General features: G+C 31.1%; 2 protein-coding genes and 1 long non-coding RNA gene across 5 annotated transcripts; 2 read left to right on the forward strand and 1 right to left on the reverse strand.

Moving 5' to 3' along the window:
- Positions 1-84: 84 nt before the first annotated feature.
- Positions 85-2,857, forward strand: AT1G31300 (TRAM, LAG1 and CLN8 (TLC) lipid-sensing domain containing protein). Of its 3 annotated transcripts, NM_001332954.1 has the most exons (10): positions 87-298; positions 422-440; positions 698-908; positions 1,000-1,088; positions 1,179-1,317; positions 1,406-1,480; positions 1,689-1,810; positions 1,909-1,984; positions 2,071-2,130; positions 2,281-2,772. In NM_001332954.1, exons 3-10 carry the CDS (start codon positions 768-770, stop codon positions 2,413-2,415), a joined length of 837 nt encoding a protein of 278 aa, NP_001322744.1. In that variant the 5' UTR covers positions 87-298; positions 422-440; positions 698-767; the 3' UTR covers positions 2,416-2,772. The 3 variants fall into 3 exon arrangements, with proteins under 3 accessions (NP_001031121.1, NP_564377.1, NP_001322744.1); NM_001036044.2 differs by having other exon boundaries at positions 85-440; positions 2,281-2,857; NM_102868.4 differs by lacking the exon at positions 422-440 and having other exon boundaries at positions 85-298; positions 2,281-2,857.
- Positions 2,858-4,071: 1,214 nt separating this feature from the next.
- AT1G06433 lies at positions 4,072-4,588 on the forward strand. The gene has a single exon (NR_139083.1). It is a non-coding gene; the product is annotated as an other RNA (long non-coding RNA).
- A 224-nt stretch (positions 4,589-4,812) lies between these two features.
- AT1G31310 (hydroxyproline-rich glycoprotein family protein) lies at positions 4,813-6,601 on the reverse strand. Its single transcript, NM_102869.3, has 2 exons — positions 5,724-6,601; positions 4,813-5,414 (listed from the first exon to the last, which is right to left on the reverse strand). Exons 1-2 carry the CDS (start codon positions 6,483-6,485, stop codon positions 5,025-5,027), a joined length of 1,152 nt encoding a protein of 383 aa, NP_174416.2. The 5' UTR covers positions 6,486-6,601; the 3' UTR covers positions 4,813-5,024.
- Between the last annotated feature and the right edge of the window lie 11,577 nt (positions 6,602-18,178).

Raw genomic sequence — 18,178 nt, forward strand, 5'->3', positions numbered from 1 at the left:
AAACCTAATACTAGCCTTTAAAATTCAACAATTATTTTATTTTTATTTTCTTATTTTCGTGCAACAGCTGGAGTGTTTTTTTTTTTTTTTTTTGTGTTCCCAGAGATCGAGTGTTTTGTGTTTCTTCTCTCTATCGTTCACATTTGATTAAAGCTAAAGCTTTCTTCTTCTTCAATTGATGCTACTTCTGATTTACCCTTTCTCTGCTTTTTTCTCTCACTCTCTCAGTTTTCTCCTCCTTGATTCCTAAAGTCTTCTCCTTTGCGTGCATTTCTTCAATTTTCAGATTCTTCCTAAGGTACCCTTCTCAAAATTCTTCCTTGTTTTGCGATTCTTCATCGGTTCAATGGATCCTCTTTGACTTCGATTTTGAATCCGAGCTTCGTTATCCCTCGATTGCTAATTTCACTCTTTTGTTTAGGATTCTTTCCCCAATCTAGGTATTGCTTTGCTTCTCTGTATCTATCGAATCTGCATTTTGTTAGTTTCGAAAATTTTGAAATTAGGGTTCATTTGTGATTTGTTCATACATCTTTGTTAGATTGCAGAATCTGTTCATCATTTTTCGAATTCACATAACTCAGATTAGTTTGAATCTATTGAGATTGAGAAATTTCTTAAAAACTCTGGATTTGTGTGGATTAAGATTAGTGTTTTGAGATTGATCTCTTTGTCAATATGGTTTTTTTTGGTGTAGGTGGTAGAATGATGAAATGAGAATCGATAGATAAGAGTTTAAAGAGCACCAGAATCTTTGTTATCTTGCAATGTCGACGACGTCTTTGCAAACGATTGGTGCTATTAAGTCTTATCATCATCAAGCTCAGCATTTGGTTAAGAATTATCTCTTAGCTGATCCTTTTATTCCTTACACTTCTGTCCTCACCGGCATTTTCCTTTGCAAAGTGGTAAGTTTGGATTTTTGTTTGTTACTTTCATGATTCTGTAGATCTAGGGACGATTGATTAATGATGGTTACGTTTCTTGTTTTGTTTGCAGGTTTATGATCTTTGTCATTTTATCAGCAACTCACATTCTAAGACTTATATCATCCTCACGAAAATTCAAAGAATCGAATGGAATAACCGGTTTGTGTTTGATGATTGTTAACTCTTTTTCATGTTGTGTGTGTGTGTGTGTCTATTTAGGTTTTTGAATCGTTTTGTATTGTTTGGCAGTGGTATCTCGACAGTTCATGCTATTTTTATTTCGGCTATGTCGCTGTACTTTGTGTTCTGGTCCGACCTCTTTTCCGATAGGTGGCATAATGATCTTGTTGTTTTCCGGAGCTCACGACTTTCTTCTCTTGGTTTAGGGGTAAGCACTCATTTTAGTGGATCCAAAAACGTTAATGTAAAAGTCTATGAGAGAAGAATTTCAACATTATTACATTAATGATTTGCAGATATCTATTGGTTACTTCCTTGCTGATCTTGGGATGATCTTCTGGAAATATCCTTCTTTGGGTGGAATTGAGTATGTAAGTACTTGTTCTTGTCCAAACACTTTACTCTATCTAGTGATTTCTCTCCAAAGATATTCAAAATCCTCCTTATATTCTGCTTGTTGATGTTTCAAGGCTTATATACTTGCCTTGCTACATTGCTCAACATTACTAATGTGTAAAGATAGCTAACGCCAGTCGCCAAAAGCCCAAAACTAAGATCAAGTTGACATTTTGATTTCAGATTGTGCATCACTCGCTATCGGGGGTTGCAGTTGCCTACTCTTTATTTTCCGGGGAAGGACAGTTATATACCTACATGGTCCTCATCTCCGAGATTACAACCCCAGAGATCAACTTGAGATGGTACTTCCTCTTTTCTTCGTTATACCATATACAAAACTTATCACGTTCGCAACCTTTCTCCTGACAAAAAAGTGGATTGTCTCGGTGGTCTTATGAAGGTACCTGGACACGGCTGGTATGAAAAAATCATTGGCATACGTTGTTAATGGCGTTTTCATCTTCTTGGCTTGGCTGGTACTTACAAATCCTAATCAACATTCGACTCATTTTGATACTAGGCATTTATGTGTCTACTTATCACTCAAACACTTTCATGTCAGGTTGCTAGAATTCTACTGTTCATATACATGTTTTATCATGTTTATCTCCACTACAACCAGGTAAAGCTCACTATCTAGCGGTTTTATTGATTATGCTGATACCCAATTGCTTCAAAACCTTCCCCATGAAATTAATACATCACTATGGTTTCATTTCCGGATTTTTTTTTATGGTGTGATTGAAATGGAATTACTTTGTTTTGTGGGTAGGTCATGAGGATGCACATCTTTGGTTACGTTCTGGTATTCGGCGTACCAGCTGCGCTCGGTGTCATGAACTTGATATGGTTCGGGAAGATTGTGAGAGGGGTAAAGAAAACATTAGCAAAGAGATGTGAATGTTGAGATTGGTGAGTCTTCCTCACACCGTTTCTTCACTTCATCATCTCCTTACTTCTTCGTCCCTCTGACATATGCCTGTCTCTCTAGTGTAAGTAGTTTTTGTCTGATGAAGAAAGAAAAACGAAAAAACAAAAATGATAATGATACGATCCTCTGACTCTGTAAATGATCAAAATTCAAGTCTCTTCTTTACGTTTTCTCATTATACAATGTAATTCTGTTTTCATTCTAATAGTTTTGGTTCTAGGGTTTTGATTCAATTTCTGCTACATTTCGTTTAACCGGAGTTCGATACAGTACTACCAAAATGATGAACAACTGTTTGGTGTTCAAGTTCTATGGAAGAGAAAACATTTGGTCACCGGTTTACTATTTTTTTGTTCAATATTCTCAGTAACAACAACATAACTATTGCACATACATCAACATAGGGATTGTAATTAAATAGTTAGATAAAGAATCAAAGTTTAGACATTATAACAGCTAGCAGAAAATAACATAGTGTAGAGTTTGGTGGAATACATGTATTTAAACTCGGCTCGTGAAGGCCATTATATGTCTAGCTGTTCGTGGTTATCGTCGGCTTATAGGCCCATTCAGTGAACACAACTGCACAATATGTCACATGAATTGCGTATTCGTATGTCGACATCAATGAGTTAGGATAATGTACGGATACAAACAAAGCTATGTGGCTGATTCTGTATTTAGTCTTGTTTACTTTAATTTCCATTGTTTCTATAAGAAAAAAAAATAGTGTTTCTTTCTTTTCTTTTGTTAAAAAGAATAGTGCTTCTTATTAGAAAAAAAAAAAAAATGTCAACACTATTCATTCTACCGGTTTTGATCCGAATAGTGATAGAATAATGACATTTTTACACAAATTATTAGAAGTTAATCGGTGTATAACCACATAAATAAACCATATAATCTAAAGTTTTTTGTTTGTATATCAGTCACAGTAAAACAATTTATAATCACACGAATAGATTTTTATAGATTGGATTTCAGGTACAATTTGGTGTGTCATAAGTTAACATAGCGCACCAGTCTCTATCTAGAAATGTTTTCTATTTTCATTTCATTATTATTATTGGTCATTATTTCAACACAGCTCACTTTCTCTGTAGAAAAGCTGCATCTGTGAAGGGTGTGGGGGAAGAAAAAGAGAAGCACTTTTGGCCATAGAGTACAAACACTATACACATTACATACATCACTTCTTTTTTCTTTCTATAAACATTTGTATATATGAAAAACATTATATTATATCATATTATATTTGCTTCCCCAAATTGGCCCATTGTGATTTATTGTTGTGACCCCTCATGGGTTCCTTTTATTTCCCCTTTTTCACTAACAAATAAAATATTGAACTATCGTGTTCATAAGATGGACCTTACGTGTGTTTATAGGATCTGCATTGACTATGTATCTATATGAAGCATGGTTATTCAAGTTCCACTTAGTATTTTATTTGTTACATAAGGTTTCCACTTTTCTTTAACTACATTCTTAGTTGTTGAAATCTAGTTATAGGGAAAACTCGAAACTGAAATAGGGCTTAAGTTGTTCTACATAAACCCCACCAAGGTAGGATTGTTAACTAAGCTAGGGTTAAAGTTAAAGTACGTTAATATGTTGCAGACCATATCTTTTTCTTTTATAAAACGGTATGCCGCAAACTTACTCACTTCACTATTAACTACATTATTCTTAAATTTCAACTATACCATCTTAAACTTTTGATTAACAATTAGAAAGTTTGTGTCACTAAGCTTTTGATGCATTGAAGAAAGAGAGAGAGAAGAATGAGAAGGGAACCAATAATACTCAATAGAATGGCCTCCACACTCTTCCCCTTCCTTTGACTGCTCTCTCTGCCCCCTTTGACCACTTTCTCTCTCACTTAAATGCTTCCCCCACGCACCTCTCTCTTGTGCGTTCACTCACGCTCCAAATCCAAAAGTTTCACAACTTCTTTTTTTCTTTAATTGCATGATTATGTCCATGATTAGCTTTCGACTACGTCCTTCTAACACCAATGCTATATTGAGTAAGTTGCATTACATTTACGTGTATCCGTTCAAGTCTTTTCATAATCTCAAACCGTCTAAATCAAGTATCTCTCTAGCTAATACGATACTACAATGTAGTTTGCGTTCATATGGTTATGAAAACTCAAACATATTTAGATAACAAGTAACAAAAGATATGGTTTTGACCTAATTAAAAAAAGACTAAGCACCTTAATTTGGTGTAGTTAAATTCTATATATAGGAACCTAAAATATTTTTAACCACATAAATATTATGAATCCATATCTAGTCTAAACTTATTATGTTGAAACATATCGCATTAGGTGATATGAAATTGATCCACAGTTTAACCATGTATATTAATCAACTTTATATGATCACATTTCAATTTATATTGCATGGAATCAACAATTTACTTAAGAAAACATTGAGAGTGATGAAAACAAGATTAATTAAGACTTCAATATCAATTTATGTACTCCGATCATCACGCTCAACAATTTAATCACTTCCCTAATCAAATTAACTACATAATAATCATTTAAATTACTATGGTACTGGACCTCCTTGATGCTAATTATTATGGCGAGAAGAAGAAGCCAGAGCGAAAATGGAGCTAGCTAGCTTATTAATGGCTTCCACTAATCCATTCATGCCTTCTCTATTCATCTCAACATTAGATTCTTCGATCTTGAGTCTCCTCTCTTGTACGTTCATCACTTCTTTATGTCTCCGATCTTGTCTCTCCTCACTCTCCCTAATCGCGTTTGCGATCACTGACACACTCCTTGATAACGCAGCCGCTACTGTCGTCTCTTCATCTCTCTTACTACGTCCAACCTCCTCCACATCTACACCGCCGCCGCTGGGACCGGCGGTTGTGGTTGTCGGCATTGTTCTCCTTCTCTTCGCCGGAGATGTGTCTGAATACTCACTTGTATCAGAATCTGTGCTACTATCCTTCTTCAACCAAGTTATCAAACATAATCCAAACCAAATTACTAGTTAATATAAAAAAATATTAAAGATAATGTAATGTATATATTATTTGTACTTCTTCACTGAAAATAATAAAGTGTTTAATTAAGAGTTGTATCAAACAAAAGTATACATAAGAGTGTGCATTAAACTGTATATTAAAGATTTTATTTCTCAAGTGTAATCAGACATAAATTACAAATGTATGTTTTTCTTTAAATGTCAGATTATTTAACTCTCAAATAATAAAAACTAAACTTAGAAGTTAAGAAGAGAGAGAAAGAAGGTACCTACTGTGGGCAGTATTGGCTGAGCATGAAAAGAAGGCGGTGGAGGCGGTGGCAGTAGTAGTGGTCGTGGTAACGGCTGAGACGGTGGTGGTGGCGGCGGTGGCTGAAGTGGTAACAAAACAGGTTGCTGCTGAATGATTTGATGTACTTTAGGAACAACAAATCCTAAACCTTGTTGTATCACTTTTTGGATTTGTCCACCGCCTGAACCGTTTCCACTACTAATAGCAGCAGCAGCAGCCGCAACTGCAGCGGTTACAGCGGTTACGGCGGTAGAAGAAGGAAGCGTTTTACTCTCAACAACTTCAAACAAAGCTTGGTATGTTTGAGGTAACATATTACTTGGTAAGCTTCTCTCTTTCCTCTCACTCTTCTCCATCTTCCAGTACGACGCCGTTTCTCCAGCTGGAGCTGAAGATGAAGACGACTCACCGGCGGTAATAGACGATTCTACCCTTCGTCTCTCGTACTCTCTAACTTTTTTGTAGTCTCTCATGAGATTGTCCCATTTGTCATTGCACTGATTCTGACTTCTCATACAACCTTTTCTCCAACAGTAATCTTCTATCCACTTCCACCGTAGCTCCGCCGGTTTATTACTCCGGATATCTTGTTGCTGCTCCGGCGGTGGAAGGCCGATGGACCGCCGCATCCTCCTCTCATCATCCATCCTCTTGGCCTCAATGAGAACCATCGTCTCATTCAACGTCCAGTTGCCTTTTCTGTACTCTCTCATCATAACCAACCCACCACTTTGGTCAGCCATGTTTTCTTGAAATCTTGAAAAATCAAGAACTAGAGAGAGAGAGAGGCTTTTGGTAGGTGTTGGAGAAAGGGGAGAAGAAAGGGATTGTCTTGAGGTGGGGATAGGTGTAGTGTTATGTGTGTTTAAGTTTTGGGGATAGTTCTGATTATTATTTTATTTTGTGGGTGTGTGATTGAGAAGACTGGTCAAAATCTTTTTGTTGTAGTACTAAGATTGTCACCAAGTGCAATGAGAAAGGACAAGTATTGCAATATTGGGAGCCAAGTGAAAAGAAAACTATGTAATGTGTAACCCATTCATTCATTAAATTTTGTTTGTTTGTTTTGGCAACATTCATTCATTAGTTTATTAAACTGACCATTTTCTTTTCTTTCATTTTCTTATAAAATGTTCATTCATTCATGTCTCTCTTAATTTCTTTGGGGACAGGAAATCTTAGGTGAATCTAGCATTTCTAATTATGTATACAATTTCAAATAGATGGAGTTAATGTTTCAATGTTTCATAAAATCTACTTCCCCACTGTTTCTTAAATAATCACAATGGTGAACATTTGTGATTTGTAGATTTATCAAAAACGAAGTAAATGTGGTACGTATAAATTTAGAGACCAACATTATTGGTCACAAATTTGTGACTATTTAGCAACGTTATTGTGACTATATTTATGAAAATCAGATGAGAAATTAGTAAATGAAAATCGAGAAGAACATATCTATTGATTTTTTTTCTTGTTGTTAGGTTTTTCAATCACCATTTGCTACATATTTAAATACCATAAGTTTTCTATGTTATGAAAGGTAGGCAGAGCTAGACGTGTATATATACACGACAAAATATCAAGAAAACCACAAATGAGAACAATGCGATTTCGATAAATTTTATTAGTTTAGGACCACAAATAGTTCATAAGCGGTCTTATTCAACAAGGCAATTGCATGAGTGATGTATCTGTTTTCAAACTTATAAGAAATTGGAAGATTTTGGAGGCATCCTATGTAGATCTCGTTTCCATTTTAATAAAACAAATAAAGTGATGTATATACTTTTTTCAAACTTCGAAAAGCTATTGGCTTTGCATGATGATTGCTTCTCATACTTTCTTTTTAAAAAGGATTTGATTTACGAATCTCTAATTCATGTGCACGAGCTATAAGTAGAAGAGTATAGTTACTTTTTTAATTGTCTTTGCCTTGAACCTTATTTATGCGCATGTATGTTTGTAGAATATGTGAATGCTTAGTTTCCTTATTAATATAATTGTATGACAATTGGACTCCTGTATAGGGATTTCTTATTAGGTTTCTTACACAAAACATGTTTAGAAATATATACACACATGAAACATTCCTCGGACTGGAAAGTCTCATAGCTAGATCCAACATAGAATGAATATAACATCATGCAAATTTTCAAAGGACATCAAACAAAGTTGTACATAACTACATATATATATCCTTCAAAATTTGAAATTAATTTTTAGTTAAAAAAATTTCATTTTATATATCATTTTTGGTAATTATAAGATCTTATATCAAATTTGAATTTTTGTCATATCTGTAATCAATATATAAATTTTTGTGAAAAGTAAAAAAGGTTTAATGCAAATCGATTTTTCATTTCAACTACAATTTCTAGCACCAAACAATTATTTGTTGGTTAAAATTTTATATTATGTAAATATTTTAGAAAATCTACTGCAATGTGACCTTAAAGTTTAAACGCATACAAATATTTTTTTTTCATAATTTCTCACAGTAATTAGATGTATCAATGCGTTGCATGGTGCACTCATAACTTCTTCTTTTTTCTTAAACAGTATCATTTGCTCTAAAGAACTTTCTCACTAATCAAAATAGATAAAATAATATATGGATACTAATTTGCGTACACTACGTAAGTTGCATTGCATGGCGAGGGATATTATTACATCCCATATGAAAAACACAGACCGTTCATCATTGTCTGCACAATAATACGTAAACAATCAAGTTCCCACGTTACAAGTCTACGATACAGAGATATAAGTCTTTCATGAAAGTCTAAAAACAAATGATTTCTTAGGAAATGTAATGTATAAGAAAATTACGACCAACTTTTTGAAATATATATATTTATATCCAAATTTTTTTTGGATGATTTATACGCGAAAATCAAAATTGTATTTTTTCATCTACATATATATATATATATATATATATATATACATTACTCCGAAGTCCGAACAAACAAACGTGTGTATCAAATAAGATAAGTCGATCAGTAATTCCAGTGCCGGCTCTAGGGGAGTGCTAGAGGAGCAAAAGCACAGAGTCCTCAATTATTTTTTCAAATTTTTTTTCAATTTTCTTTAAGGTTTTAGGGTCCAAAATTTTCAAAAATTAAAAACCAATATTAACTAAAGTCAGTTTTTATAAATCAGCACAAGGTATTCAAAAAGTTTGAGCCGGCCCTGAGTAATTCCTATCAGTTCTGTACTAAGAACATTGAACTAATACTAGTGGTATTGCTCATGTTGTCATGGGAAGAGCCTTGTCTACATGTAATTTATACATCCGAAAAAAATGTTTGATTTCAAATAACTTGTTGATATATTGCAACTCTACTTTACAACATCACATATGTTCGAAATAAAAAATTTTCAAAAAGCTTTCAAATATCTTTACTTTGTTTTTATTAAATTTTAAATAATTTAAGACGTCTTTCATGAGAATGTGTGTGTCTATTCTATACCTATACCTACATATTTATAAGTATGATTTGCTTCAAAGTCGATGATATATCAATAAAATAAATAAAGAAATAAAATTAAACAAGTAAAGGATCTATCGAAATTTGCATGGAGGAGTGGATTGAATCATATGTAGTTCTGCATGCATGGATCGTGTATGCTTTTCGTAAAGATCATATCTCTTAGACCTTCAAAGTTTATTTGCTTTAAATAAATAAATCAAATCTAGTATCAAAAGCATACATGAATCAATAACAAGACCGACGTTACATACAACCTTAACAATCATTAAAATGCTATGTCTCTATTTCTCTCTCTCGTCTTATTTATGTTTGTTTGATGGTTGACATGCATGCCACTATAATTAGTCACGTCAAAACAATGAAACCCTAAGGTAAAAGTATATACTTTAAATTTTTAAAATGAATATTCTTTTTTGTCATGATATGATCAAGCTATTGATATTTTGTTCTTCTTAAAATAGTGCTTGTTCAAAATATGAAATCGAAATCTTTCACTTCAAACCAAAAAAAGAAAAGAAAATCGAAGTCTATACATGCAAGGAGTCGATAGTATTTGCAAGGAATTTGTGGTTTCAACTTCCAGTAATCATGACTCATCACGACCCTATAAGTAATAATATGCACAAAATCAAAATATACAGTAATTAATAAAAACTAATTACGTTGCATCTTTTTTCTGTACTTTTTCGAAGAAAACGGAAAGCGTGTTTTGTTTCTTCTAAACGGACGCTAAATTCAAATCTTGGATGTGCCTAATCGATTCAAGTAGCTCAGTTTTGGACGTCCACCAGAATTTTTCCGATAACATTTTCGTTTATATTAATATGATTTGCTAATTTCTAAGATTTCTCGGATGATTTGATGATATGGTTCACTTGATGCTAAATTACTAACTAAAAACGAAAAGAAAAGTTTTGTGGTGAAATTGGTGATGGAAGAAAATGAATATGAGGAACTTGATGGATGCTCAGAAAATTTAAAATAGAAGTTGATTAAGACATTGAAAACCACTTTAAAACTATATTGTAAGGTTTCTTAATTATGTGATAATATATCGTACAAAATTTATAAGAATTACTTTATAATAGTTTTACCTTAAAAATAAAATTTGATGTGTAAAATTAAGAGATAGTTAGTTCAATATTTCACTAAAGCAAATAATATAAATTAAAACCTGTCAAAACTAACGATGAGTAACAAAAAAATTACACAATCGTCTTATCACTTTGCTTTTACAACTTTGTTTTGCGTTTTTCAGTTGAAAACATCTAAATATTAGAAATGATATCATTAAACCTTTGATATACGGTCTTCAGTTTTTTTGGGTGATCGTGTTTTTGAAATCAAGTGTTTCTAGATATGCTGATGCGTTGTTGCTTCATTAATAAGACAAATTTGTTTTCGACAATTTTAATATTTTGATTTTGCTAAATCTGTCGTCAATTAAGTAGAAAAATAATTACACGAAAATATAGTAGCTATGATGGTGTTAATTAACTGAATGGGATGTGATGACTTTGATTGAAATTTACATTTTCATGGTTAGAATATCCAAAACAATGCGTGATCTCAATATTTTCTTACATATGCTTGAAATTTTGTTGTGAATTGTTTTCTAAAACTACGAAATAAAGTTGGTAAAGCAAATAATATAACGATTGTGTTTTTCTTTTTTTTTGAAATCCAGGAGGTTCTGGACCGAAGCCTCTAATTCCCCAGGTCCAAAACCACAGCATGTAATATTAGTTTCGTCCCAAGCGTCACTCGAACCGGCGACTTCTAAGTTTCGCGTAGGATTTTTACCAATTGAGCTAACGACACTTGGTATAGCGATTGTGTTTTGCTTGTTAGTTTTTAAGTGTTTTTCTTTTTTTGAATTTTGTCTTTTTTATTTTTGCAAAAAAATTTGTTTACTCCAACCTTCAATAATGGATTGAATGTGGGTAAAGAGGACAACATGGTACATTTCTAGCCAATTTGATTTTTTAAAGAGAGGATTATATGAGAAAACTAATAAACGAGAAAACAAAAGTCCATTTCGTCCTTTAGGACAGGACACTGAAAAGCCTGCGTCGCCACGTCAGCTTTTTTCAAGTAATTTAATAGTGTGCCAGCTAGGACCCCCCAAGTATTCCCTTTGACCAATCACTTTTGTAGGTTTGCAATTGCAATGCGTCTAAATAACATTATTTTTGCAATCCTTTTACTTTGGTTTTATATTCATTCACTTAGGTAAAGTGATATCATAAAATATCCATACGAACACTTCTAACATCCACGAGCTAAATTGACTCAACTCCTCTCAAAATCTAGGTTTTGGTCATTTCTTTCAACTTCTCGTTGCAACTGTAAATTTATGGGACAATCCATAACTATCAGAACGAGATGATTTAAGTGACCGAAGGACCAATATGATACATAAAAAGGTTCGAAGGGCTTTTTAATTCATGATAGGGCTTTTTAAAGGGCTTAGCCCATCAAGTAACATATGAATACCGAATATGTTTTTTTTTTCTATTTGATTTAAAATTGTTGATTTATCAAAGACAGTAGCTGAACTGAACCAATATCAATTTTCGCTCTGCTTATTTTCATAATTTTCTTTTTATGTATGGACAAAATTTCTTTATATCAAATCAACAATTTTATATAACAAAGTTTTCTTTATACTTGTTTATTTCATTTTGTCATATTAAATCTCTGTTAAGACAGTGTTAATCGACGTCTATCTTAAGCCCATAAAGTTTAGAGCTAACTTTGGACAATGCTTAAGAGTTAATACACATAATTATTATATATTCTAAACTATTTAATTATTTCCAGATATCTATATATGCTCTTCCTCAATTTTGTTTATTTTGTAAATTTATGGTTTAGATATATATATATATTAATATATATAATATTTTATGTATAGGGGTGTGCTATTTTTTTTATTAATCAATGATGTATCTTTAAGAAATATAATAAAAACAAAAATCATATTCGTTTATGAAATTTTTTATTAACAAGAAAAAAACGAAAACATAAATGTATAATTTAAATTTTCAAAATTAGTTGGTAAATCTTACTGCCCCATTTAAATTGGACACTAGGTCCCCAAGTGTTGGGCATGCCTTTATATGGTTTTTACTTTTAATGACCAAAAAGTGTGATAACCCCTCTTGGGTCCCAAACTTCCTTAAACAATAATTATACAAATATGTTAAGAACATAAGTAAAATAAAAAAGAAAAAATTATACAATCTAAAATGTTAATAGGTTTATATGTAAATTTACCATTTAGCTAGAGTCATTTACAAATTTGTGATATTCTTACTAAACATTGTAAAATTAGAATACGTACGACCAAATATGAACATTGAACTTGTCACATATATTGCCTCATTAAGTAATAATACGTATATACTGTCAATCTGTCATCCAAAGATAGGTATATTACTTTTCTTCGTTTTCAAGTAAATAAAAGCCTCATATAGTACTAAACTAATTAATTATGCTTACAAAAATATAGTACTTGGATTGAGATATCATAAAAGATATAAATATGTCTTTAAAACCTTACTCTTTAAAATAGAAAACAGAAAACGTTCACTAGTCAAGTTAATTCTTGTTAAACTCGACAAGACGTGAAAGTAAATAAGGATATGTACATGCATTGTCGTCGATCTTATCGCATCTTCTTCTTTAATAAATTTCTTGCTCAAGATTACAACATATTTGTCGGCTCGACCACGATAATTCCCCAGATAAAATTTAATATTTTCTTTGCAGTTTTTTAGTAAACACCAATGGTTTGCATCTTTTGAATATTTTAATGAATTGGTGAAATTGAGATAAGTTTTACGTATCCGATTAATATAGAAGTTCCAATGGCCATAACAAATAGTTGCTTCATGGTTGCATATTTATACTACATATATCTATTCTATATACCAACTTGTTTTTTAACTGCACGTTCTATTATATATTATTATTTAGGAGTTGTTTCAAGAAAATAAAATCAAATGTCAATGTTTCTTATTGTTAAAAAATTTCTAGTTCTTAGAAAAACTTTTATCATTTGAAAAATTATATTAGTAACATTTTAAATGTTTTGACATAGTGGAGTATCTTATCTAGTATTCTTAGTATGCTGACATAATCATTATGGTAATTACTTTATTGAATTGGGTTTATATTGACAAACGTAAAGTTTGATAATTTCATTTCAATAATTGTTGATATACTTTTCTCACATTACGCTTAAACGACAAGGCACTAAACTATCCATGATGTAACCCTCCAACAAATCAACATTTATATTTCCAAATTTCCCCTTGCGGTCACCAAAAGCTAATTACTTTCCTTCTTCTATTTATTTCAATACTAAAACATAAAAAGCCCAATTCCAAAAGATTACACTTGTCTTTAAATATTTTCGGCAAATACTTAAGAAATAAATGAAGAAAAGAATAACCGGCGTTGAAGATTTTGGGTTTTTTTTTTACTTAGAGAGAGTATATATGAATTCTATACTATACTCCTGCTGTTCTTTATTAATTGATTTTTTAGAAGAAAAAAAACTGTTTCAAAAAGATTTATTTTTAAGATTTTTTTATGCACTATGTATTAGTTATTATTGATGAATTTATTATTGATAAATTTTAAACTTCAAGATAAGTAACTAAATACCATTGGTTTATAATTATAGAAAAATGTAAATTACAAAGACTGATACATTTGTAATCAATTTTAATATATTTTTTAAATTTGTGTGTTTTTTAGAAAATTAATTTAAAAAACAGATGGAGTATATAATTGATAATTTTTTAGTTATATTAGAACCAGCAATTTTAAAAAGCAAAGTTCTGGTTTTAGTTGAGTGAAGTGCTGTCCCTGACCTACAACAGTACAACCTAACATACTAGTGTTTTAGACATTAATACTCATTAACAAAAATATTTGTTTTAGACACTAAAACTGGACCGGGTTTGGATTTGAGTATTATGTTTATGTATTTTTTGTTGGCGAAAAATCAATCTTTGTCTGAAAAGCTACATAGCCTTGACTACTATGGAAAAAGAAAATTTATCCACAATGTTACATGTATCGTATTTAACAATTTAGATATAACAAACCAAATATATAATAGGAATTTCGATCACATATGTATAGCACTTTCTTTTTTATTGTTTTACGAACTTTTTTTGCTAGTTACCCGGTTCATCAAAATTTAATTTGTTGACTGTGGGAGTCATATATCTTGAGTTTGTTTGGCCAATAATCTAAAGCTAATGGATGAACGATCAGGAAGATGCAAACTACATTATCCATCAATTACTCCAAGTCGTGGCCAAAGGCAATATTTTCTCATCAAAGTAAGAATTCAACGTCTAACAAATATTCAAATCAATTTCTGCATTTGCAGGGAAGGAGAATGAAGAAAATGAAGTGGCAAGCAGTGTAAAACTATATACGATTAGAAAAAATATAACAAATTTTAGCGAATACGATTATAAAATTATATACCCAACATATTCTTTGTATGTATATTTTTTAACATAAGTAGTGAGCATTAATGTTGTCGACGAAAATTTCATTGTTAGGTAGGGGCCATAATGATATGGAAGTGATCTTCTGCTTAATTAATTGTAGTTTTAAAGTCCATGACCAGTTCTTTTCATTGAGAAATAAATTCCTCTCCAATCTAAATCTAGTTTTAGATTTTTGTTTACCATTTTTTTATTTGAATTTCCATCAACCGAAAGAGCTTTTCTTTTGGTTTGCTTTATTTCTTTTTTCATGCTCTTTCAACCGTCAAAGTAACGTCTCTAGTCTCTTTGTCTACTTCAGTTAACAGTCTTCTACTCTCTCTCTTTCTTTTATCTTTTCTCTTTTTGTTTGAACCTCTTGCCTTGAGGAACAAAGTGTTGAAACATAAATTAAGAGATGCAATTTGTAAGAATTCATACACACAAAAGATATAGTCGGAACATTGGATTATGTTTTTCAATCTAAGTAACGGAACATAGGTTCATATACTGAATTTGTTAATGATTTTTAAAAAAAATCTCATACAGTATATATCGTTTGTATAAAATTTATTAGATTTAAGTGATAATTTGATTGATTAAAGGGAAGCTAATCATCAATATCATGCTGAATACTTTTGATCATGAGAGTTGCTTTTTGATTATATTATAACTAACTTCTTGGGATGATTAACTTAAAACTATATTAATTTCATTTTTAAAATGGTTTAGTTAGGTATACTATTAACTCATGGTTTGATTGGTAATTTTTAACCGCCTCGTCTGTAACCGAAACGCTTTGAAAGTTATCAATAAATAAAGCGATTAAAAGAAGCGGTTGGAATAAGTAGATTGTTGTAGAGAGATGTTGGGAGAGAAAAAAAAATAAGACGGTTGGATTTGTTTTTTATTTATTTATAAATTCACATATATTAATCATAATTTAATTTCTTTTTATTATTTTTATTTCAACGTTCCTATTATTTGACCGCTTGTTATCAATCATAACCATAATTTTACAGCTCATTTTAATTTATTCACCTTCTCTTCTGCTTGCTCTAACAATTTTGTTCAACAACTGCTAAAAAAACTGTTAACTATATTTGTGAACGATGTTATCAATGGAACCCTCAGTCGTTTGGGTTGAGGAAATTAGAAAGTAACATTATTAAGTCAGGGAGAGGTTACAAAAAGAAGGGACAATAATAGGTAATCAATAGGGTTGTTGCATTCTTAATTTGACAAATTAACTACCACTGATTTTTATAATTACAACAAGAGTTGACCAATTGTAATAATAACACTCATGATGTAATGACAAAATTATATATTGCATGAGTAGTTTGTACATTATATTTCGTAAAAATGACTAATTCAAGGACCCCATATAATGATATATATACTCTACTTCTTAAGTAAAGTTACCCAAGTTTTGTTCCAAAAAAAAACGTATAGTTACCTAAGTATGACTATTAGAAGGGGGCTATTTAATTTAAGGATTGTCAAGAAATATTAAAAACTTTTCAAACAAGTGTTTTTTTATAATGTTAATTTATCCTCTTTACCTTTTAATTCAAATGTTGTTTTATATATAACTTAAATTTTGTTTGCTAACAAGTATAGCTTTAGGTTTTCAATATAGATTTTTGATAAAACTATCGTTTTAATGTATGAATAATGAAAAAAAAATAAATATAATAATAACTTAATAAGGGGTAAAATCCAAAGTTTGTTTTAGAAAGAAAAAAAAATATGTGAAAATTTTAAATGACACTTACTGTGGAACAGGTGGAGTATTACTCTTTAATTAACCACATTTTAGGTTATATTTTCCTAGACAAAGAATCCATAGGGATAAGGAGTGAATCCTGAACAAAACCCAATTGAGCCCAATGAATAAAAAAGACATCCAAAGTAGGTTTGAAGGAAAGGATAGTCCATGCTCCCTCCATGTAGAGTGAGTGATGGTAAGTAAATGTGTCTTATGAAGCTATCGACACCAAGTTGGAGATAAACAAAATTGAAAAGCCAATGTACGTATGATGTTGATTCAGGATTAAAAATTTATAATATGGTTATAAAGTAACATATATCGTGGATTTGAAATCTGAAAAAGTCACGTACTGTATGTTGAATATGTAAGGTGTGTTAATTGTAAATCATTATATAATAACAGGTTCAAAGAAAACGAGTAGCCACCTGCCGATGCAAATTTTTTTTTGCCAATTACAGACAAATCAAAGATTTGGGATTGGAGAGGAGAAGATCTATTGAAACCGACACATTAGGTCCAAAACATTTCATTTTAATTATTATGATTTAACGAAATAGTAAAATACATATATCAACCTTTTTGGTCCGGTCCCTGTTCTTACGTCTGTGATCATAAAGTATAGAGTGATTTTTTATTTTTTTTCATTATACAAATTACAAATGACTAATTTAATTAATTAGTGAACTTTTAATTTGTCGATAACCAATAAGAATGATGGAAAACGGCAAAAGAGTCGACTGTTGAAGTTTGTCGGAAAGACACTCCACCAAAATATAAATACAAATCTTATCACTAGTGGAAACTGTCGAGTGTGTGTAGTTCTCTTTTCCTTCTAATAAAAGAATATTATCTTTCTAAATTCTTCCAAATTCATTTTGGAATTTTCTTTCCTTTTTCTTTTTGTTGACATGAAATTTTGGAGTCTTCTTCTATCGCCAATTACGACTAAAAAAACGATTTTATATATATCAACATAGCTCTAACAAGAACATGATAATCGCAAATATACATAGATTTGCCTATTTGTACACAAGCAAAGTTAGTTTTAATACTCAGTATATTACATCTCATGAAAAGAATTTACAGTTTTTTCTATTAAAGCTGTGGGAGTTTTCTTCTAAAATGTTTTTTTTTGTCGTCCTTGTAAAATGTTCTACATTCGTCATTTTCAGGCTATCTTTGATTTCGAAAGCTGTGGGCGTTTTCTTTTTTTAATTTTTTTAATTTTTTTTTTTTTTTGTCTTTTTCTACGAAAATAAAATAGCGTGCACTGTATTGTTTCTTTCAACTTTATTTTTTGACTAGTGAAAGACTAGACATTTTGTTGCCCTGCCCCTATATTTTTTGTGTTTATTTTAAGGTTGTTTTTTCTCTTTTTATAATGACCGTAAAATGAGTTTTTACAAAATCTGCTTCAAATATGTAATGAAAACCTTGATAATATGTAAATGTACTAAAAACAAAATCTTGATATGGGTACATGTGAAAATAGTATATTTCTGTTCTAAGAATATACTGTTTTATGTTCTAAAATATCAACAAATAGATATCTTTGCATTTTTTTTTATACATCAATATTAGTATTACCTACATTGTCTAAGAGATGTAACCCAACTTATGTCGCAACTAGAACTACATCTCAGAAATCACCG

Source organism: Arabidopsis thaliana, assembly GCF_000001735.4.
Source record: "Arabidopsis thaliana chromosome 1 sequence".
In the NCBI taxonomy this organism is placed as follows: Eukaryota; Viridiplantae; Streptophyta; class Magnoliopsida; order Brassicales; family Brassicaceae; genus Arabidopsis; species Arabidopsis thaliana.